The following is an 18,030-nucleotide window of genomic DNA, read 5'->3' as shown; positions in this document are numbered from 1 at the left end:
AAGTTATTGCCTCACCTCTGAGTCACTGTGGATACTCGTCACCTTGGAAGAAGCTCAATCAAAGCGGTCATGTTTGCTTCCATCACTGGTTATGTTCTCCCGAGCTTTCTGTGTGTGAGAGAGAGAGAGAGAGAGAGAGAGAGAGAGAGAGAGAGAGAGAGAGAGAGCGGTAGGGATGGGAACTCCCATTCCTGAGTGGTGTAATTTCCCGCATTCTTAAGGAAAAAAACAGTTTGGCATGAAAAACTGCACGATTTAACTAGTACGTCTCCTTTCACTTGTGATGAGGGAATTTCCAGAGAAGACGCTCGCACACACACTGTCGCTCCGTAATGGGGAAGATTGGCTGGGTGACCAGCAGACGACCGTAGTGAACTACCTACCTTGTAGTGTAGTGGTTAGGACGCTAGGCTCACAACCGAGAGGGCCTGGGTTCAAGTCCCAGGAGCGGCGAGGCAAATGGGCAAGCCTCTTCATGTGTAGCCTCTGTTCACCTAGCAGTAAATAGGTACAGGATGTAATTCGAGGGGTTGTGGCCTCGCTTTCCCAGTGCGTGGTGTGTGATTTGGTCTCAGTCCTACCCAAAGATCAGTCAGTTTCAGCTTTGAGCTCTTTTGGTAAGGGAAAGGCTGGCTGGATGACCAGCAGACGACCGTGGTGAGCGTGGGATCGGGCAGACGTCCACGTGTAGGTTTGAATCTCACCAAGTACATACTTGAAGCTTTGCTATTTGTCGAGTGGTTTAAAGTTACCTACATGTCACCATGATACCCAGGTTTTAGGTATTTACACCAAAGATTTACTTGGGTGGTGAATATGGGTACAACTGTAAATAAAATTGCCTGCGCCACTAATGGATGTAAGCCTAACAGCACTTCTAATACTCTTCAAGTTACCTGCAGGTGCTATAGGCTAGGATAAAACACACACACACACACGTTATTTATACAATACTAACCATCAAATTAATTTGCTGATATTATATTTAACAACTTTAAAACCTGAAAATGCATATTCAAACCCATGTATGTGGTCATAGCAGTAATAATGTTACAATTGTATCACACATCTTCAGGTTGAGCCACAGTCCTGTGTGACATACTAAGCTAGGAAGTCAAAAAGGCATTTTCATAATGTACTCTTTACTTAACTATTTATTGTTGACATTTATATATTTACAAAACTATCATAAGCTATGTCAAGTGGGTAAGAAGTAGTTTACAAAGTTTTCTCCTTAAATGACATCACGATATGCAAATATGATCAACTTGCAGTGTTCTTTTTCTAAGTTGTCCCACCAGCACTGTCCGGCATTCCCCACTGGCTGAAGGGAGGCAGTACCTGAGAGCTAGACAAGAAGTTACACACAATATCTGTGACAAACATCACCATAAGAACAGTCTCCCTGCTCCACTGTGGGGAATTTCTGTCACCAACTGGGGCTGCTGTTGCTGGCCAGGCAAAGGCATCTCACACAGAGCAGGGCAGGCCAGGGCAAGGCATGGTGGATTTTAGGGTGATTTGTACAACGTGTAGCCATCCTTGACTCTCCTGGCTGTTTGCCTGCTTGTCGGTGCAAGGAGCCAAAAGTAGCTGGCCATCATGCTAAACAACACTCACAAGATGACTAGCAACATGCAAATGATTGCTAAATAGCTCAGTTCCAGCTGGGTCGGGGCAGCACAAGGCAGGTCGAGTTGCTCACTCTTTTTCTGCTGCTGTCCTAGGATATTCCTCACAGCATGACTATTATCGCATAAATCACAGTGGTGGGGCGGTCGGGATAAATACTCAGCCCGAATGCCGCTGCAAAATCACTAAAATTATACTAGAAAGTCAGATTTGTAGCAAATTTAAAAGAAAAAAAAAAAAGTTCCATTGATTATTAAAACCCAGTGCACCAATGAACAGAGGGGTGGACAGGGCAGGATTGGAGGATGTAGTGTACATGTGGATAAAGGTTCTGTGTATGTGGTGTGGGTACCAGAGGACAAAGGGGCAGGGGTGCGAATTGCTAGCAGGGGGTGCCTGCAGGGGTAACTGCTCCATCCTCCACTGAAGAACTATTATGGTTCACATGGTTGAACACTTCCTGAGCCTCACTCGGGAGCCCATCCTGGGTGGAACAGGCTGAGGTGGGGGTCTCAGGCACTGTGGTAACAGGGTGAGGCTCTCCCTGGGCAGGGGTGGCAGAGGTACCAGGTGTTGGGTCCTGGGAGATAGGACCAGGCTGAGGAACTTTTCCTGGTAGTGTGGTTGCAGGTTCCTGGGGTATAGGTGTGCTGGAGCTAACTCGGATTCCTGCACCATGGGGGCCATGCTTCCCTGCGAATAGGTTAGCCCGAGAGGTCTTTCTAATGCGGTTACGAACAGGACCTCCAGCCTGGACTCCTGCTGCACCCCAAGGCTCCTTCTCCTTTCCTCCCTGAGAGGTCTCACGCTCCTTGTCAGCACCCAATGCCTCTCTATAGTTTGAGGCAGCAGGAGAGCGAGCAGAAGCGAGTGCTGGGGATAGAGGCACTCCTTCCAGGCCTGGTGGGGCACTCATTTTACGGAACTCTTCCTTTAGAAGTTGGAAGTTTTTCTGAAAGAGAAAAAAAAAGATAGAGCATAAACGAAGATGACGTAGGCAATAAAATCAATAAATGAGTTTCTCTACTTGTTGCATGTTTATGAATTATAGTTATGCATCACCATGAATAAGTAACTACTGTTTGTGGAAAGTCAAAATAATTACATCTATGCACCATCCAGTGTCCTTATCAATGTAATTATGAGTGATAAACTCGTGAAGAGCACTTAACTTTACCGTATGTGGCGGAATATAAGCTAAGTTTTTTTTTGTCAATTTTGAGGTTCCTAAATCAAGGGGTCATCTTTAAGCTATAAAGAGAATAAAATGCAACCCTTTATCCCCGTGGTGAACATTAAGTGCCATAGTATCTTAGAATTAATTCTACAGCCACACACGTGTATACATTACTTTCCCACTTAACGTAACGAAGGTTCACACAACGAAATTTCGCTACAACGAACGTTTCCTTTTACTACCATCTGCTCGTTTAATGAACACCAAACTTGCTTTAATGAAATTTTATCCAGGTAATTTTTTCCAAGTTTGAAAGCCCCGCCATATCACGCAAGCTGACAGGTTTTTGAATACACCAGCGCCTCTCGTGGACAAAACACGCACCACTCGCTCCCCCTAGTTTAAAACAATAACAGTGTCAGCAGCAGTTCATTTTCCCTCGCTCAACATGCCACCAAAATGCCCTGCAATGTCGCCTAGCGTTGCTATGAAGACAAGGAAGTCTCTCACTCTCGAGTGAAGCTGGATATTATTCACAGACACGAGAGGCAAGAAAACTAACAGCATTGCTTGCCACCATGGCTTGACTCCATCTACTGTCTCTACTATTTTCAAGTCAGCAGACTCTATTAAGAAGGCTGGTGAGACCATATCTTCCTCACAAGCTAAAAGAACCACCTGAACTCATGACTCTGCATTGGATAAAATGGAAAGCCTTGTGTTTTGTATGCGGTACAATGATGCACCCTTTGTTTACATTCCACAGGTTGCCGGCTAGTGTCTTTCCTGTTTCACTCTCCCTCCCCTCATAAATTTAAGAGTGTACATTATAATGACTTAGTCTTAAATTAAGTGTACATTATAATGACTTAGTCTTAAATTAAACTGCCTAAATGTTTAACTTCATAATTTTTACTTAATGACTTAGTCTTAAATTAAACTGCCTAAATGTTTAACTTCATAATTTTTACTTCATTAAACATTTAACTGTACTATGATGCACTCTTGCTTTGTTTACACTCAATGGAAGTTCAAGTCAGGGGTCAAACTTGTTATAATTGGTTCGCTTAACGAAAATTTGCTTAACAAACGGTCTTTTAGGAACGTAACCTGTTCGTTAAGTGAGGTTGCCTATATATATATATATATATATATATATATATATATATATATATATATATATATATATATATATATATATATATATTATATAATTTATTGGCTCCATGATGTGGTGAGCTATTCTCTACGGATGTTGAATGTTTGCTGATGGCGTCAGCATCATGTGGCGCACCCAGCCATGCCATAACAAAAATCAGTTGGCAATAAAGCTAACAGAAACCATACTGTTGATAAATCCTGTTAACATTAAGTCAGTCATAACCTTCATTTTGAAATACTGCAACTCCTTATATATTTAGGTACTTGTGTGTAAGTTAATTGTTGGATTAATTAATCAAGGGTGGCTGTATTTTCAAACCAGTGGCAGTGGTAGTGAGGGAAAGGCCATATTATGGGTTCCCAGGGCCCAGTGAGGTGCAGGCAATTAGTTCTGTAGTTATCAAAAAAAGAAAGTAATGCATGTTCCTGCCATTTTGGGGCTCAGAAACACATGGAACTGTGCAGAACATAAATAGTAAATTTTGCCATGATAGTAATGTACTTGGTAAGGGAACTGACCACCATGCAAGCTCTTCATGATGCAGCTGGTAAGTGATGCACCCTTCACCACTGAGAGGGTCGTCTTATATAGTGGTAATAGCTAAAAACCTAAATTTTTCCTTAAAAAATTGGGGGGGGTCATCTCAAATACAGAGTTGTCTTATATTCCAGCATATATGATAATTTACTCACCTCATTTTTTCTTTCAGAAACATGCTGATAACAGAAGGATTTTAAGTAAGACCTGTCATACCTGTGATAAATTAAAACAGGTAACATCTCTTGACAAGTTGTTCTACAATTACCTTAAGGCTCACAGTGTTGAGTGCTATGTTCTTGCCTGTCCGTCGATTCTCACTCAGACTCTCCATGTTGGCTATCCAACCCTCTACTTGCTCCAGGATTTCCTTGTGTTTGAGCCAGAAGTGTCTCTCCACTACCTGTGATAATCAAAGCAAAATGAAAGGTTACAGGAGACAGTACCTAGAATTCTGATTTATGACCAAATGCATCAATATTTAATTCAAAATGCTCCAATAGCTATTTCAACCACTGAGAGTTACATCATTACCTCCTTGAAGCATGGAGAGGGATTGCGCAACTGATTCAGCATGGCCCATCTTACTGTGGCTGCACGGATGTTTGCATCATATTCACGAGAGTTCTGCATGGCGGTGGGCGTTCCTCTGGATCGCTCATAACCTGGCTCATTGAAGTATGGCTCACTAACAAAGATCAGACTCTGAATAGACACAAGGACCTGTGCAGAGAGAGAATAAAAAAGTTTAAATGGAATTGTTTGAAGAGATAAAAGGCTGAAGTGGTCATGGGAGTATCTGTATCCAAGAATAGTTTTAAAGAAGAGTGATGAGATGGATGTTGGAATAAAAGCGAGGGTTGTAAATAGAGAACATGTTACAGGATCCCTTACAAGAGTTATAAAAGGGATACATGTCACTGGATGTCAGGAGATTTTCAAGGAATAGTATTTTTCTGCCAACACTGGTGTATAAATCAAGAGTAGATATGGAACAGGAGACAGCAATCAAAAGTGTGTGCTGTGGAAATAAGTTAATTGAGAAGGGCATGTGATGTGACACAATGAAAGGGTGCGATTAAGAAAAATCTGCATGTGAGGTGTGGTACGAACACCTGTGCTAAGCTGTGTACATACAGTTAAGTTGATGGTGCTAATAGAAAAGGAAAGCCACTTGGAAGATGAAGTACCTAACATGTTCCTTTTTTATTTGTTTAAACACTTGGTCTCTACTAACACCTCTTTTGAATATGGAATCCTTCCCACAATTTTTCAATCTTCCAAGTAATTTAATTTTCCTATAAGCATTTTCAACTTTGCTTACACACATTAAATCCTCATCTTATTGTGTTGCTTTTTACCCATTCATCATAAACATTCATAGCATATCTCCTATACATACTTTCATTGCTCTCACCCTCTCATCTTGTCACTTGACATACTTGAATTTCATGGTATGAAAAGTAGTAACTTGGTAAGACTGAACTAATTATTACTAGCTTGTATCAAAATGACTGGGGAAAAAATTTAGAACATGCAGACACTGTGTGGCTTACTTGTAGAAGAGAAGATGTTTGAGGATTCCATTTTTCCTCTGGCCGTCCATGCCATGTATTTAAAATACTGAGGCACACCTTCCCATCCTGATATAAGTTAGGATTGAACCGCACCTGCAAAAATTATAAACTTTTAATCTTTATTTCAAATAATCTTCTCATTAATATTATAAAACTATCCATATACTCCTAATAATCAATTGTATATTTTTAAGCTATGAGTACTTCTCAGTACTCATAGCTCAGTACTTGGTCAATCAAGGAAAGAATAAATTCAGAAATTTCTAGAACTAATATTAATGCCACTATGTAGAACTCACCCTGCCTTCCCCAGTTGTCTGGAGATTAATATGCAGTGGAGAGGTTGGATAATCCACTGGGAAATATACATCAAACTCAAAGCAGCCATTGGCATATGGAGTGTCCTCGGGTCCAGTGATTAGCACCTACAAAGTGGGAAGAGTCAACATCACTGAGAGTACAGGTGGTTGGCTTAAGGTGATCAGAATCCTGTAAACAATTTTGATCTAATCTGCTTATAACTTTTACAGACATTAAGTGGCCATACATGTAATATTTCTCCCAATTTTTGTTATGTTTGCCTGCACAGTTTTTAATGATTTTTTCCTGTTATCAATTCAATGGTATTGCTGAAACTTTTGGGGCTCCAAACTAGTGATAGTCTTTGCATTTAACTTAGGGCGCTCACCTTCATAATGTCTAGACGGTCGAGGTCTGTGCGAACAAAGACAGAGGAGGAGTAAGAGAGGGGCAAAGAGGATGAAAGGGTGACGGCTTCCTGTGCTAGTCGCTTCATCCTGCGGGAAGTGCAGAGATCCCCTGCACCCCGCACTGATCCCTCATACTGGTGGGATACTACAAAGCGGATTCCTCGTTCTGAGTCCTCTACCACCATCTCAAAGGTATCTGGCAGAGAAATGTCCTCAGTAATTTTGCCACTACAAGAAATATTTTGTGATACTGAGAGATGGGTAATATTGGCAACTGAAGTAATCACAAATTTTAATAATAAAAGAAATGTTTTTCAAACTAAGATAAAATTAGATGAGGGTGTAGTGTGGATTGCAGCATGTGTGTGTGCTTACCAAACTGAAGAGGTTTGAGGCAGCTAAGGTACACTTCCACCAGGGATCTTGAGGGAGGAGGCTGACTGGCTGCCATGCTATCAGTCTGATCCTCCTTGTCCATCTCTTGCTGCAGCCTCTCCGTGCACAGCTGTAAGAAGTGAAAACAAATATCAATAAAGAATGCATAAATACACAAGTAAACAAAACTTGGCATCATGGCCATGATACCCAGGTTCTAGGTGGTTACACCAAAGATGTGCTTGGGTTGTGATATGGGACCTAATATGGGTACCACAATAAATAAAATTACCTGCACCACTAATGGGCGGAAGCTGAACAGCGCTTCTCACATATACTCTTCAAGTATGCCTACAGGCGCTATAGGCCATAACATAAAAGAATACAGAGGGTGAGATTCCCTTGCTCACTTTAAATTCTGCTTCCTATAAAGACACCCAGAGCACACATTTCCTGTAGTCTTCCAATTCAAGAACTGTGTAGGGCACCTGTTTCTCCTACATAGGATATTGCATTTCTTCTCGCTGGATTTACTTCTCACCACCAACCATCTAACATTTACTTTAGGCTCTTAGTGTGGCCATTCACCTGGAGGGAGGATACAATCTGAGTTCCATGTGCAAATGTAGAGTAACATCAACATATTTGTAAATATATGATATAAAAACTTTTAAGTATTTCTTTACGTAGTCTTACAAATAGTCAGACCTGAAACCTCATGGCTGCATTATGGATACTGGACCTGAAACTAGATTCTGCACACTTTTCAAGAAAAGATGAGGATTTACAGTATACGGCACAGATGAAGAGTTTATGAGCTCCTGCATATATAACTAAGAGAGACACTGACTCACCTTCACCACCTGGGCAGTGTTCTGTATGTCTGGCACAATTAAAGAAAGACCTTCTTCCTGTTCAGCCTCATCTGCTGACCCTGTGTTGCTGTTCCCTCCACTTCCACCATTGCTTCCCCCTCCTCCACCTCCACCATTGCTACCACAACCTCCACCTCCTCCAACACCTGATTTTGAAGACTTCCACTTTAGTTTGGCCATGTAGATGTTGACAGTGTTCTTCATTTTTTCCAGCAAAGAAGGAATACAAGGCAGAGCCTCTGAGGCAGGTGCTGGACTGGTAGTGGTGGTGTTGGTAGCAGGGGTGGTGGTAATTGTGGTGCTGGCAGTAGTGGGAGTTAGAATGGTGGTGGCAGTGGTGGTAGCAGCAGCTGAGGTGGTCGTGGCAGCAGAGATGGTGGTGGTAGATGTGGCAGCTGTGGTGGTAGCACTGTTGGTGGAGGTGGCAGTGCTTCCATTAGAGGCTGAAGAGGTAGTAACAGTAACAGGAGCAGGGGAGGCCTGGGGTGTCATGAGAAGCGGAGCCAGACTAGAGGTGACTGCCAAACCCCGGACCAGGGCCAGGAGTGCTCGGTACAGTGGCACGTGGCGAGACATATCCAGCACTGTGGATTGAGAGGGCAGCAGGTTGGAAAATAGATAGAACAAATACAACAGTTAGCTAAGATATTTAAAGGAACCAATATCTAACTTGAGCTAAATTGTGTAAAAGGAATATTTTTACTTAAGAAAAAATATCTATATGACAAGTATTTCAAGCCCAATCAAGAGAAGATAAGTTAGGTAATATAGGAAATATTTGTTTTCATCAATGAGATGAGAAATCTGGTAAAATATAGTAAGAAAAGAATAAAACAAAAAAAAATTTCTACTAAAACTCTTACCCGAGTCATTGCTGAGGTTTGAGGCAATTGTAGTAATGAGACCCGAGTTCTGGAATAGTGTGAGGAGGGCCGGGGGTAGTGCTGGTGGTGCTTGAGACTGAGGGGAGAGGGGAGGCAAGACTGGGCTGCCTTGTGACGATTCAGGTGATCCACCTTCAGCAGCTGAATCAAAGCTTTCTGTGTTACTGGCTTGTAACTCTGGAGGAATTATGTCACCTGAGAAAAGATGAGAGAATGTTAGTAAAAAAAAATTGAACTATAATTTATACCATTATGAATGAAATAAAACTAAGGTGACAAGCAGTGTTCTATGGTGCCTTGCTGCTTACCCCCAAGCACTAGAATCTTACCTAAGAAATGGGGGTTGATGTAATCAATAATGACTTGTCCTTTTGCTATATGCAGACTTAGTAGATTGAGAAAAATAAATCATTTAACTTTTTTGCAAACAATTAACTTTTTTCAATAAAGTAAACAAACAAACCCTAGGTCTCATTGATATAATTTTTATGATGTGGATATTCTGTTTCCTCCCAAAAGATGGCTTGGCATTTCATCACTTGAAGCACTATGAACATTTATGTCAGGTAATTTATACACCAATACTAACCTGGATTAATGTATTTTGCCAGAAGTCGCACCAGCCACACAACATGTTCCTCCTCTACCCTTTGGCGCACCAGAGCTTGTTCAACATCCCAGCTCTGTGTGGTGCTGCCAGTGCCAAAGCCAGTGCCTTTAGCCCAGTAGTGGCATCTGTCACCCTCACCACGCTGCAGTCCTACAGTCTCTCGGCTGTCAACACAAGTGGCTCGAGTGGTGGCCACCACCAGGCCAATGGGAACATTCTGCACAGAAATGGTTAAGCATCATTGTCACTAAGGAAAAAATATTCAAAAAGATTTTTAATATCACAATGAATCTACCTAATGACAAAAGTTGACAAAATCTTTAAACATACTTAAAAAAATTATATTTGGTGGCAAATTAGAAAAATGAATTTCAAGACTTTATATATATATATATATATATATATATATATATATATATATATATATATATATATATATATATATATATATATATATATATATATATATATATATATATATAAAACTACAAAACTATGAACATGATATATCTGAAGAGAGCCTTAAGTGTCAAGTGAAATCTAGTTATTTTCCAAGGACTAAATTAAGTCATGTCTATAAAGTTCAAGAGTTATCAAACATGGAAACTGTTCTTTTCATATGATGCAAACAGGAAGGAAAACCCACCGGGTGGTAGAGGGAGGTGACCACCTCAGGTGTGTCCTGGTGGGAAAGGGCTGCAAGACAAGCAAGGATGAGGTGCAAGGCACCAGATTCCAGACACATACGGCGCAGAAGCACACCATCATCCGTAGTGAGTGGGGTGGCTTCCAGCAGGTTCTCCAGTACTTGGAAGGGCATGGTTGCTAATGAACCCCCAACACCTGATCCAACTATGTCTCCTACAACAGGAAAGGCATAATGTTAAGTCAAAACCACTGTAACACACTTTCATAATAGAAGGCAACCAAGGCAACATTTTACACCAGGAACTATCTGGGATACAACACTAAGGATAAGGAAGAAAAGTTAGAATTGGATCCATACATAAGATGACAGAAGCAAAAAATCATAAACAAATGGGACCAAAAGAAAGATCATGCATAAAATATACTAACCTCCATCTCCATCGTCTGTCACTCCCAGGGCAAGGCGTAAGAGGCAGCAGGCTTGGTGAGTGTCCTTCAGTAAGGTCTCTGCATAGCCTGGGAGTCGTAAGAACAGGGTGAAGGCTCCTAGGGCATGGGGAGGGATGGAAGGCAGGGTAAGCAGGGACACTGTTCCCCCACCAACTGGTCCTGGGGATCCTCCTCCACCACCTCCCATCACCAGATAGTCAAACACGTTGGCAGACTGAAACACCAAGAATAAGATGTTATGATGAGTACTTGACTAGGGATGATGCAGACCTATATTTATTTCAAGTAGATCAGAGTGTTTCAAGACAAGTTTCATTTACTCTGTAATCACTAAAGAACTACATACAAGATCAGTAGTCAAGCAGAATCCAGACATTACAATGAACACATCACAAATTTAGTTTAGATAAGAAACATTCTTAATTAAGACGGGGGTGGTCAGCTGACTCACCTCATAGTCATTCATCTCGACACTGACCCATTCATTTTCTACCATTATCTCTCCTTTGTCACCACCACCATTCCGAGATGATGATGGGTTGTTGGGCTGCTAACAGAATGAGAGAAACACTAGATAATCTTAAATGATTTACAATTAAACAAGCACTATGTGAACAGCAAGAACACTAAACACTAGTTCAAAACTTTTGTCACTATTACCAGTATTGTCATCAGGTGGCACAAATGTTATTTCTGAATGTACACACCTGTTGGGCCATGTCAGGGTACAGCAGGGACATGTGCTGGGCCAGGAGGGAGAGGCCACCCTGGCTGGTGAATACATGCAAGGTGGAAGGCAGAGGTGCAAGGCTTAGTAGGGCCAACTCCCTTGCACCTTCCCCATCACTTCCTGTACAAATTAAAAGACAGTATAGTGAGCAAAGCTGTTATAAGAAGTAATCAAGGATAGTTTTGTTTGACTAATCTGTTAATTTTGATTTTCCAGATGCCAAGACAGATGATCTTGTCAAATACTGATCACACTTACCTCTGCCGGTATCTCTGCGGTTGGTGAGGGTCAGGGAGACATGAGAGGCAGCGGGGTGGCCATCTTGACGGAGTGCAGCCATCAGCTGAGCCACAGTCAGGGTTGAGGGCAATCCAGAGGATTGGCCAAGGGTATCGTGAACCAAAGTGTAAGTGGCTGAGCTGGAGGCACGGACTGCAGATGAAGTGCACTTGGGATATTGTTTTTCTCCTTCTTCACCACCAGCTGTTGAGGAAAATATTTTACTTCTGCATACCATGAATACTGAGCTCATATTAAGTTAACCTTGTAAATATTCTCTTCATTTTGCTTTTGTTTGAACCTGCAGCTCAGAACCCAAAACTCACCTTTTTTGGCTAGTCGAGAGTGGTAAACCATATTAGCCTTGTTTTTGCTCCTCTTATCCTTGGCAGTGACACCAGCTGCCACAGAGATTTTGTCCATGAGTTCTAGGTGACCGACTTCATTGGCCTCACGATGGTCGGCCTGAGGCAACTCCAAGTCCCCAGCTGTCCCAACAAGTACATCCCTTGACCAGTCTGTGAGTGAAATAAGCACTCACCTTATTACAAAAGGAGATGGATAAGACAGTAATTGTGCAACAGAAAGAATCATAAGGGCCATATTCAAAGCAACATCCTGAAGAGTAGCTGCCAGACAATCTGATGATTAACACACTACATGCATGGGAATGTTGTTGTGCAAAATAAATTTTTCTAATTAAAAAAAGACATTAAAAAATTACACAAAATTTCTAGTAAAATGTGTTTATGTCAAATCCTAAAGAATAAACAGACTTCAAATAGCATAAATGAAAAGATGTAGTCATCATTTTGCTACCACTGTCTATGGGTAGTGATATTTTTTCATTCTTACCTGTGACTAGTTTTATGATATCTGCCAAGGTGGTGGTGGTGGGAAGAGTCAGCAGGCGAGTCTTGTGGCCAGCACCAAACTTTGGATGCTGTGTGAGAGGAGGGAGACTGCAGCCTGGTGGGGAGGAAAGTCCTCCCTGGGGACTAGTGATGTGCACTACTACACGTTCTGTTTCCAGTAATAATTGCAGAACCAGACGTCGGGTAAATCCAGACATGGAATGGAGATAACTCACACCGCCTGAAAAAAATTGAGAATGAACTTTGGCATGCATTTTCCTTTAATGTGATAATAATCACAGTAAAATGAAGATGTAAGCAATCTTTTCTAAGGAGGTACACAGGGGATGAGCATACGGTGGAACAAACATATATACATAGACATTCAAGATGAGAACAATGAGGTCATAGTGAGGAGGCCAAACAGGAAACACAAATCATTTATACGGATTCCTAAGTCATCCCTTTCACATCTAACAAACTCATACAGGTGAATTGTTACAAGAATAAAGGAAAATATGAAAAGAAATATTACCTGGAGGAGGAACATTCTGTCGTTGAATAAGATGACATAATGTGGAAGCAAGAAGAGCCTGATTGTGGGGGTGGTTCTGACAACACTGCCTCATCAAGTGTATGGTGGCATCCTCCACACTACTGTAATCACTTTCCTTTGCTCCACATGCTCCACTACCTCGCATTAAAGGTTCACTTCCTCGCACCAGTGGGTCACCTGGGGGTAAACATTGGTGTTACAAAGAATACAGTATTCAGCACTCAACATAAGTATGTGGCAGCTACATCATAGCACTGGTAAAAATGTAATAAATAATAAATAAAAATGCAAACTGACAAAGACAGCAAAACTGTTTGAGTGCCAGTTTTTTCTAGGCTGTCAAGAGTTCATATTCATACCTTTGCATGTTGATCAGGTTTTATACTATCTGGTAATTGCATAATAGAATGCAGATGATCTATCAATAGAGATCTATGAGTTGGTAAATGTGGTGTCTAAAAGAGGAAAAGAAAAGTTACAAAAAACAAGATCTAAGTCTTCTCAATAAATCTCCAAGATATGTTTTGATTTCAAGAAGGATAACCTTCATAACACAATAACATCAGCATGTCTTGGAAAGGTAGTGAATTATGAGCCAAATGGTGACCTCACACTGTGTTATGGCAACTTTAGTGACCATTGTGTGAACTTGTAGCAGATAACAGAGAACACACTCACCCAAGACAGTTAGGAGAGGGAGCCAGAAGACGGACCCTTCAGCCGATCCCAGCCAGTCCCTCATGGGTGTCTCGGCACAAAGGGCTGCTAGGCTGTGCAGGGTGTGGGCCACAAGGTTGGTGGTAAGAGTGGGCACAATGGCTGCTGTTATCTGTGGAGGTGCTTGGGCAGTAGCTGAAGAGAAAGCATCCTCAGCACTTCGAGATCTTTCAGCCACACTGGCCTTCTCCATGTCAGTGGCACTCTCTGCTGCACTTGGTGAGGTGCAGCTCTCCACTTGGTGTAGCACCTCTGTTTTGCACCACTCTGGGAACAATAATGGTTTAAGAAGTGGGGAAAAAAGGATTGCCAGTCTTACACTTACTGTATATTACTATTAAATTTGAAACAGATGTAGAGGCCCTCAGATTTAAAATCATACATGTGTCTTACAATAATTGACGCAAGTGTATTACCAAATTTGACAAGAATACCATATCATGAATGCAAGATCAAATATAACAGTATATTCCACAATATACCAAATTAACTACTCTGAAACAAAAGTAAATGAGCTGAATTCTTTCTTTCTTTTCACACACGCCATTCCTTAACCCCTTCAGTCCGGGGACGTATATATACGTCATGGTGGCTACGCACGCCAGTCCGGTGATGTATATATACGTCCAGAAGCCTTACCTCCAGTCCAGGGACGTATTATTGTGTCTTGCAGGCCATAAGCGTTTTAGATGAGTGTATCCAAGAAAACCAGCAGCCATTCGTTTTCTTAGATATGTATATTATCTAGGAAAATGAATATATGTAACTATTATATCGCAGACAAGAATAAGTTTTCACATGAAGGTTTATTTTTTCTCTGTTTCGTCAGCTTTAGCCAGCCACAGCCACCAGCTTACAGACAGAGAGAGAGAGAGAGAGAGAGAGAGAGAGAGAGAGAGAGAGAGAGAGAGAGAGAGAGAGAGAGAGAGAGAGAGAGAGAAAACTTATCAGTCTCACATGTCAGGTGATATGTCATCCTATCCTCCTCTCTCTCTCTCTCTCTCTCTCTCTGTTTCCATTCGTAGTTTTTGCAGGTTTTCATGTGTGTGTGTGTGTGTGTGTGTGTGTGTGTGTGTGTGTGTGTGTGTGTGTGTGTGTGTGTGTGTGTGTGTGTGTGTGTGTGTGTGTGTGTGTGTGTGTGTGTGTGTGTGTGTGTGTGTGTGTGTGTGTGTGATATTGAAGCTTCTCTCTCTCTCTCTCTCTCTCTCTCTGTTCGCGCGCAATTTATTTCGCGTTTGAAATAATGTATATTTTGCATGACAGGTATATGTTGCCATTTGCTACACATACTGGCATGCAAATGCTAGATATATTAGGGGACTCTTTTCAACAATAAATAACAGTGTTTACCGCAAATGAGATGCTTCACTCTGATATAAGACGCTTTAGGCTATCTGTACAGACAGAAATATGGCAATTCATGATTGCCATATATTTCGCAAATTTTTATAAGCTATATGGTCCATTCATCTTTCGTCATGGAGGGCAAGAGGGTGAAGGTGCCCTTATACCAGGTGTCGGAGCTGGAGTACTTCATTTTAGTAAGTATATAATTCATTATATGAAAACAAATTATATATTATACTGTATATATTATGGAGGCTTAATTTTATTGAATGAAATCTAAATTTTATCTTTCTCTTTCCACAAGTCTGAGGATCCTGGTGGGGATGAAGTAGGGGTGGTGAGGGACCGCCACCACCCTCTATGCCTGGAGCCACCACTCCCCACTACCCAATGCAAGACGCCTCCTCTACCCACCTTCACCACCACCAGGCCACAGCCCTCCACCTCCGACTTCACAGCACTCCCCTCCACCTCCGCCTTTCCCTCACAGCCCTCCACCTCCAGCTTCACCGCACTCCCCTCCACCGCTCCATCCGGGCCCGGATGGAGCGCGGTGCATGTTTTCTAACTTCCAGGGCGAATGAGTTAATAAATTTCCATTATTCAGGCTTACCCAGTATGCCGTGTACCAGCAGCAGTGGGAATCCTGAGTCCAGCATGAGGTGAATGGCCTCAGGTGACTGGGCAACAGTGGCCAGTGTCTGCAGATGGGCTGGTGTGAGGGAAATGACACTGGGATCCTGCAGGATGAGGCGACCCTCCACTGCCCCAGATGAGCCCTCCACACCCTCCTTCATGTCATCTGTTCGGGCAGCTCGAATTTCAGCCTCCCTGTCTTTCCTGTGAGAAACAATAGCATAATGAAATAATGCAGGAAACTCATAATATAATTAAGATACAGGAGTATTGCTGATCATAAATTGGGACTGATATAGAGATTTACTTAGGAACTAGTAATACTAGTACAATAGTAAAGTGAGACCAAAATAACTTTTCATGAGAGACTCCTGACCTGTCATCAGTAATGGACTGGTTGTTGTCAATGGCTGCCAGAACATTCATATTGAGCAGCAGTTGTGTGAAGAGTGGTGGCCGAGCATGACACATAGAGCACATGATATGGTCCAGGCCAACCTTAACTTCCCCTTCACTGCGTTCTGACCACTCATACACTCGCCTGTGGCCAATACACAAAATAATTACCAATCTCATACACAGCAAGCCAACATAACCTTTAGAGAATACATTGCATACTAAGAATTCCACTTTTCAAGATCATCTCAGACATGACAAGAATGCATATTTTTTACAAAGAAAAATATCTATCAGTTAAGACTTATGACATTACTTTTCAAGAAAAGACTATACACGTAAAAACATGAGTTACTAAACTGTCATGGCAATGTCTTACAAATATACTACGGGACAATAACAAGGGGACTCACCTGAAGAGATCATCAGTAATAAGGTTGGTGATGTTATGTTGTGTGTTCCAGAGTACTGCAGCAATGCAGTGCAACACCTCAGCACTCACCCCACTGCTGACACCACTTCCCCCTGGAGAAGAGGGAGGGGAAGGCTGGTGAGGCCAGGCCAGGGGTGGAGCCAGACTGTAGTGGTGGTCACTGTGGGATGTGGTGGGCTGGGCCAGTGGGGAGGTGAGAGAGTGGTTGAGCCAGGACAGCAGGACTGACACTCCTTCCATGCTGCTGCTTCCCACACACAACTCATAGAGAAGAGCTATGGCTGCATCCAAGTTGGTGCCTCCTGATTGAATAAAGAAAGATAAATCAGATCCAGTCTTTTGCAAAAGAATTACTGTAATACAAACATAGATAGTGATGCTTTTTTTTCAACTTCTTTGTGAAACACTGATTGGTCTGGCATCAATTCACTTTTTGCTCTCTTCACTTTTGCCCCAATATTAGTCAGGAAGATACCAAACTACCTCATGAATAATCCTAACTTCTATTTTTTGTAGATCTTTACCTTATTGGACTAACACTTACTTCATAGGGATTTATTCAATGAATAAAGCACTTGACTGTGCATAAAAAAAAATATCCTCTAATGCAGGGATTCTCAATCCGGGATTTGTGAACCTCCAGGAGTTCACAAAATTTCCAGGGGGTACTAGATATCTGATCTAATATCCTTTGCAGTACCATTGCATATTGAGTTAGTGTCCGTCACTATACTAACATTCTGTTCTGCGTCAGATTACTGGGGTTAAGGTAAATGGTCTTATAACTCAAGGGGTTCTTAACAAGAAAAGTTTTAGAACCACTGCTCTAATGTATTGACTGTACACTTCATCTAACTAAAGTATCACTTATTCTTACTTAATATCTTCAGAGTTTCATATACTTTTAATGCTTATAATCTGGTAAATGGCATAATATATTAATGTAGAGTATATGATGATAAGTAACTCGTTTAGCTAGAGACAAAAAACTAAAATAAGTAAAGTTCATAATGATGGCAGCTGTTTCAAAGATAAATTTGGTGGTGTTACCTGCTGGCTGGCATAGTAGTGGGTGAGTCAACAGGGTCATGATGAGACTGTGTAGCAGGTGAGGGGAGAGTGCAGCCAGGGCAAGGGTGGTGGCCTCTAGAGGAGCTGACCCAACAGCAGCTAAGTGCATTGGGCCAGGAGGAGTGAGCAATAAGGTGACACATGCTTCCATCACACCAGGCACTCTTGCTCCAGCCTCCACCCCAATCCTGAGGCCTCCCTCCACTCGGCACATACTGTGATAGATGAGACGAAGCCACCACATACTGAAAGGAAAAAATATACATAAGACACCATATGTGGTGCGGGAGATGCACTGATACAATTTTAGTAAATCTCTTTGAGAATGGCAGCAAGAAGAGATACTGAAAATGTTGTTATATCATTTGTCTATA

At 41.9% G+C, this 18,030-nt stretch overlaps 2 protein-coding genes across 6 annotated transcripts in view; one reads left to right on the top strand and one right to left on the bottom strand.

Moving 5' to 3' along the window:
- Positions 1-1,125: 1,125 nt before the first annotated feature.
- Positions 1,126-18,030, bottom strand: part of LOC123511664 (baculoviral IAP repeat-containing protein 6-like) — a 68,912-nt gene continuing 52,007 nt past the window's right edge. For 3 of the 5 annotated variants that reach the window (XM_045267714.1, XM_045267716.1, XM_045267717.1), the window contains 23 exons: positions 17,636-17,901; positions 16,566-16,887; positions 16,133-16,297; positions 15,734-15,960; positions 13,735-14,040; positions 13,036-13,233; positions 12,502-12,741; positions 11,973-12,164; positions 11,626-11,850; positions 11,345-11,487; positions 11,089-11,187; positions 10,617-10,851; positions 10,186-10,400; positions 9,519-9,756; positions 8,909-9,124; positions 8,025-8,629; positions 7,171-7,300; positions 6,774-6,991; positions 6,385-6,510; positions 6,065-6,178; positions 5,043-5,231; positions 4,777-4,911; positions 1,126-2,584 (listed from right to left, as the gene is read on the bottom strand). In XM_045267714.1, coding sequence (XP_045123649.1) covers positions 2,015-2,584; positions 4,777-4,911; positions 5,043-5,231; positions 6,065-6,178; positions 6,385-6,510; positions 6,774-6,991; positions 7,171-7,300; positions 8,025-8,629; positions 8,909-9,124; positions 9,519-9,756; positions 10,186-10,400; positions 10,617-10,851; positions 11,089-11,187; positions 11,345-11,487; positions 11,626-11,850; positions 11,973-12,164; positions 12,502-12,741; positions 13,036-13,233; positions 13,735-14,040; positions 15,734-15,960; positions 16,133-16,297; positions 16,566-16,887; positions 17,636-17,901 — 5,374 coding nt within the window. In that variant the 3' untranslated portion in view covers positions 1,126-2,014. The remainder of the gene's footprint in view (positions 2,585-4,776; positions 4,912-5,042; positions 5,232-6,064; positions 6,179-6,384; positions 6,511-6,773; positions 6,992-7,170; positions 7,301-8,024; positions 8,630-8,908; positions 9,125-9,518; positions 9,757-10,185; positions 10,401-10,616; positions 10,852-11,088; positions 11,188-11,344; positions 11,488-11,625; positions 11,851-11,972; positions 12,165-12,501; positions 12,742-13,035; positions 13,234-13,734; positions 14,041-15,733; positions 15,961-16,132; positions 16,298-16,565; positions 16,888-17,635; positions 17,902-18,030) is intronic. The other 2 variants (XM_045267715.1, XM_045267718.1) reach the window with 1 other exon arrangement.
- On the top strand, positions 14,962-15,727 carry LOC123511666 (platelet glycoprotein Ib alpha chain-like). The gene is made up of 2 exons (XM_045267720.1): positions 14,962-15,314; positions 15,425-15,727. The coding sequence occupies exons 1-2, from the start codon at positions 15,231-15,233 to the stop codon at positions 15,686-15,688; spliced, it is 348 nt and encodes a 115-aa protein (XP_045123655.1). The 5' UTR covers positions 14,962-15,230; the 3' UTR covers positions 15,689-15,727.

Source organism: Portunus trituberculatus, chromosome 31, assembly GCF_017591435.1.
Source record: "Portunus trituberculatus isolate SZX2019 chromosome 31, ASM1759143v1, whole genome shotgun sequence".
Taxonomy (NCBI): Eukaryota; Metazoa; Arthropoda; class Malacostraca; order Decapoda; family Portunidae; genus Portunus; species Portunus trituberculatus.
This window is presented reverse-complemented; position numbering and strand designations above follow the sequence as displayed.

Excerpts from the sequence above, each read along its gene's own strand:
- LOC123511666 (XM_045267720.1), top strand. The coding sequence starts at position 15,231 with ATGGTCCATTCATCTTTCGTCATGGAGGGCAAGAGGGTGAAGGTGCCC. Across the intron at positions 15,315-15,424 it reads AGCTGGAGTACTTCATTTTA|TCTGAGGATCCTGGTGGGGA; the intron begins GTAAGTATATAA and ends TCTTTCCACAAG.